Source organism: Chrysochloris asiatica, unplaced genomic scaffold (assembly GCF_000296735.1).
Source record: "Chrysochloris asiatica unplaced genomic scaffold, ChrAsi1.0 scaffold00036, whole genome shotgun sequence".
Classification (NCBI taxonomy): Eukaryota; Metazoa; Chordata; class Mammalia; order Afrosoricida; family Chrysochloridae; genus Chrysochloris; species Chrysochloris asiatica.
Genome location: NW_006408554.1, coordinates 2,008,062 through 2,012,690, shown reverse-complemented (window position 1 = coordinate 2,012,690; position 4,629 = coordinate 2,008,062). Strand labels below are relative to the sequence as shown.

The 4,629-nt window shown below is 40.3% G+C and overlaps 1 protein-coding gene across 1 annotated transcript in view; it reads right to left on the bottom strand.

Moving 5' to 3' along the window:
* Window positions 1–228: 228 nt before the first annotated feature.
* The window catches only part of TCEB1 (transcription elongation factor B (SIII), polypeptide 1 (15kDa, elongin C)), a 20,225-nt gene continuing 15,824 nt past the window's right edge, over window positions 229–4,629 (bottom strand). The window contains exon 3 of the mRNA XM_006860007.1: window positions 229–650. Coding sequence (XP_006860069.1) covers window positions 460–650 — 191 coding nt within the window. The 3' untranslated portion in view covers window positions 229–459. The remainder of the gene's footprint in view (window positions 651–4,629) is intronic.

Below are 4,629 nucleotides of genomic sequence, written 5' to 3'. Positions count from 1 at the left end.
ATGAGTCAGAGCAGACTTGACAGCACTTACCAACAACAACAAGTAATGCTAATGACTGTTAAAAGATCAGATTTTTAAAAAAGCAACAAAAAACATCAAAACCAGAAATACTCAGCCCCATTTTACCTGTAGAACTTGCTCATTTACACCTAAATTTCAGCACTTACTATACCATCATTTTTCTAATTTTGAAAGTCACATCCAAAGGATAAGGCAAAACCACCTACAAATTGGCATATCTGTTTATTTCTCAGTTTGTGAAAATGTCCTTAATTTGTAGACGGAGCAAACAAATTTCAACTCTGATTGCTATGCAAAATGAACAGAAGATAATCTGCTTTGCAATGAACTTTATAGTTCAAATGCATACAGGCAACATGCTATATGAAAAAAATTACTAACTGAACTACAGTTATTAAATACTGAAAAAGGTTAACAGTTTATTATAATTTATTTTATTTAACAATCTAAGAAGTTCGCAGCCATCAGCAGTTCCAGTGCAATTTCAGGTGCAATTGGGAATTCGGGAATCTCAGTGGAGCTGTTAGTGTAGCGAACCTTGTAGGTAAAATACATGCATACTTTTGATAGCACATGTGACGGGATCTCTCTAAAATTGACCTCATTGGTTTCATTCTCAGCAAACTGACCTGTAAAACAAATATAATATGTTAAAAGAATAGACCTACCTAACTAACATCAAAAGTAATACTTAGCTTCGATTACAGCCCACCAATACTCTTATGAATAAAGAAGAGACTTTCTGTTCACACAAAGATGCAAGCCTTGGAAACGGTACACAGGATCCACTATGAGCAGGAACTAACTCAAGGATACTTAAAAACAACAGACTGTAATTAATACGAAAAATCCATATTGAGATTCATCAAGATTGCAATTCAAAATTCTAATGCTTTCCCAGGGAACTGAATAAAGTGGATTTTCCTGAGACGGTAGGTGGTATGATTATTCATGGAGAAGAGAATATAAAGGGCTAAATTGTTCTTTTATAACACCCAATCAAGGTTAACAAGTCCATCTGGGTCATCAGGAATCCTATGCTATAATGAAATGACATATAAAAATAAAGTTAGAGGACAGATAACAGATTTTTTATTTGCTTTTCTGCTAGTTAGCAAATATATCAAACATGAAATAAGAAAGATTTTTTTTCTTTTTGGGACAAAGATACTATTCTAAAAAAAAGTTTTTGGAAAACGAAATCCACTTTTAGTTCTTAAAAATACATTATATTGACCAAAAGAGACATACAAAAATGGAAGAATGTACCATGTTCCTGGATAGGAAGACTTAACATTGTGAAAATGGCAATAATGCCCAAAGCAATTTACACATATAATGAAATCCCAATCCAGATTCCAATGACATTCTTCAATGAGATGGAAAAACCAATTACAAACTTTATCTGGAAAGGAAAGAGACCCAGGATAAGCAAAGCACTGCTTAAGAAGAATAAGGTTGGAAACCTCTCACTCCCCAACTTCAAAATTTACCACATGGCTACAGTGGTCAAAACAGCTTGGTACTGATACAATGAAAGATTCACTGATCAAAGGAAGAGAATTGAGAATCCAGAAATTAACCCATCTACATACAGCCAACTGATTTTTGACAAAACACCTAAATATATCGCATGGGGGAGGTGACAGTCTCTTTAACAGCTGATGCTGACAGAACTGGAAAGAGATAAGCAAAAGACTGAAGCAAGACCTTCATCTCACGCCTTATACAAAAACCAACTCAACATGGATTAAAGACTAAATGGGAATCCCAGAATTATGAAGGCCATCAATAAAAAAATAGGGACAAATGTGAGGGCACTAATTCAGGGAATACACAGACTACCAAACATTTTGAAAACTACACAAACAAAAGTAGACAAAATAGATGAGAGGGACATACTAAAAATTAAGAACTTACATGCATCAAAAGACTTCACCAGAAGAGTAAGAAGGGAACCCACAAAATGTGAAAAAGTCTTTTGCAATGACACATCAGACAAGGGACTTATTTCTAAAATATATAGGAAACTACAACTCTACAAGAAAAAGACAAATAACCCAATTAAAAAATGGGCACAGGACATGAACAGACACTTCACCAATGAGGAGATCCAGGCAGCCAACAAACAGATGAAGAAACGTTCATGATCACTAGCCACTGGAGAGATGTAAATCAAAACAACTATGAGATATTATCTCACATCAGCAACAGTGGCAAAGATCAAAAAAGTTGTTGTTGTGACATGATGTCGAGTCAGTCCCGACCCAAAGCGACCCTGTATAGGGTTTCCAAGGAGCGAATGGTGAGCTTGAACTGCTGACCTTGCAGTTCAAACAGCTTTGCAGTCTGGAGCATTAACCCATAGCGCCACATTAGGACTGGCAGGGATGTGAAGAGCCTGGGACACTCCTGCATTGCTGGTGGGACTGCACCCTCTCTGGAAAGCATTATCGCGCTTCCTCAGAAGGTTGGAAATAGAAATATCTTATGATCCAGCAATTCCTCTAACTTGGTATTTACCCACAAGAAATACGAGCCATAACACGAGTAGATATATGCACACCAATGTTCATAGCAGCACTATTTACAACCGCAAAAAGGTGGAGACAACCAAAGTGTCCATGAACTAAGAATGGATAAACAAACTGTGGTACAGACACACAATGGAATATTATGCTACCTTGAAGAATAACAAGGAAGCTGCAAGCCACCGCATCACATGGATAAACCTTGAGGACATTATGTTGAGTGAAATTAGACCACTACTGTAAAAGTCTAAGAAAAAGAACCCATACTAAAGGGGGGTGGGGGATTTTTTGCTGACTACTGGGATGTGGGGGGTGGGGTACGGGGAGGGAGGGGAAGGTGGAGCACAGGGTAGGGAATAGACATAGGATAGTTTGGGTGCTGGGGAGGGGGACAATATACAAGAAGGTGGAGGGGAATGGAAGAACAAAGCAGATGGGAGAACAAACAATTAGGCAGGTTTGCATGGGCTAAGTGGGATAGAGGTAAATAATGATGTATGCACAACCTTTGAAAAACAGGACTCTGGGACAGAGGGATTGAGACATGGTTGGAATGGGGGAAAGGGAGGAAATAATGTTAAGATGCTTGGCTGTCTTTTGAATCTTGGTTTCCCTGGCATACCATTATAAAATAGACACTTGAGGGGGAGAGAAAGCAATAGCCAGAAATATCACCATAGAAAGTTTTTAAGTCCGTCTTCTGCCTATAACTGATTGGAATATCTAAAATGGGGCTACAACATGCCCAGTGAAGGTGGTCTCCTGCGGAGCCTCTGCATTACAAAAGATTATAGGCGGAATCCTGAACAGCATCCAGAATCTTAAGAGGTGGGAAATTTCCACTTGAAAGGACAAGCAGATCAGCCTGGAATGGCTAGAACAGAAGATACTTCTTGAAAGAAAGACCAACAGGAGAAATAAAAACAATAGTGGCAGACCAACTGATTACTGTAAGAACAAGCAAGTTGCTTGCCCAAGAGACATCAAGGCAAGTGGTCGGGTCCCCTCAGAGCAAACCACCTTCCCAAGACTAAGAATCAATGGGAATACACACTGTGATTGGTGACCACGTTTGTCACTGATAAGGGGAAGTGAGGCAAAAACAGCAGTGAAGCTGCGAACTACAACATTCAATAGACTCCTGTGAACCTGAGTGGAGACCTGGTTGGCCAGCAGTGTGGCAAGACCTGGAAACTCTTGGGCCCAGAATCAGCGACATAGCCACAGAGGACTAGGATGGCGAGTGAAGCATGCAGCTGATAAGAAGAGAGGGCATATGCATAAGAACACTCACACCTGCAGATAATACCCACTTGAGCTGACTTCAATGACTGGATGATCAGAGCTCAACTAGAAGAAGAAAGATGAAGGGGAAAAAAGAGTAATCTGATACAATTTGATGAACTTGACCTACACCTATGGATTCAGTAGCTCAAAATAGGGAACAATCTTTACAGTGAGGATCATTCCCACCCTCTTCATACAGAGTAGACAGGGATGAGCAACTTGGACACTGGCTACCCAAAATAGGGGTGCTTCAAAGGCAAGATGTGACTGGCTTACAAGCTTTCAAGAAGGAATCTAGATCCAGAGGACGTTGAGGAAGGTAGAATCTCCACTAAGTAATATCCAATCTGTCTAGGCGGAGCTGATGAAAGGAAATGTGGATAGGTCTCTTGTGATACAAAAGTGAATAATTGCTATCAGGACTGACTGTGAGGGTTGGAAATGTAAAGGTAGACGTTTCGTAGCAAAAGGAGGGGAGTGATTAACTTTGCAGTCTAGGAGCAGAGGTCCCTGGGACCATCAAGAGAGAACGGAGTGCAGGACCCTAACCAGAGAAACACTGATGCCAGAGATGGAGGCAGAGACGATGACGTGGAGAGATGGAGCGGCTGGGGACTTTAGACCTAGAGAGGGAGAGGGCTGACAACCCGGGGTGGGGGTGGGGGGTAAGGCTTGCAGAGTATACCCTTTGGTTGGTTGGAGGGGATTGCAACCATAGCAATGAAATGATATACGATAGGATGAATGTAAAGCTAATGTTCTCCCATGTAAACTATCACATAATTCACAA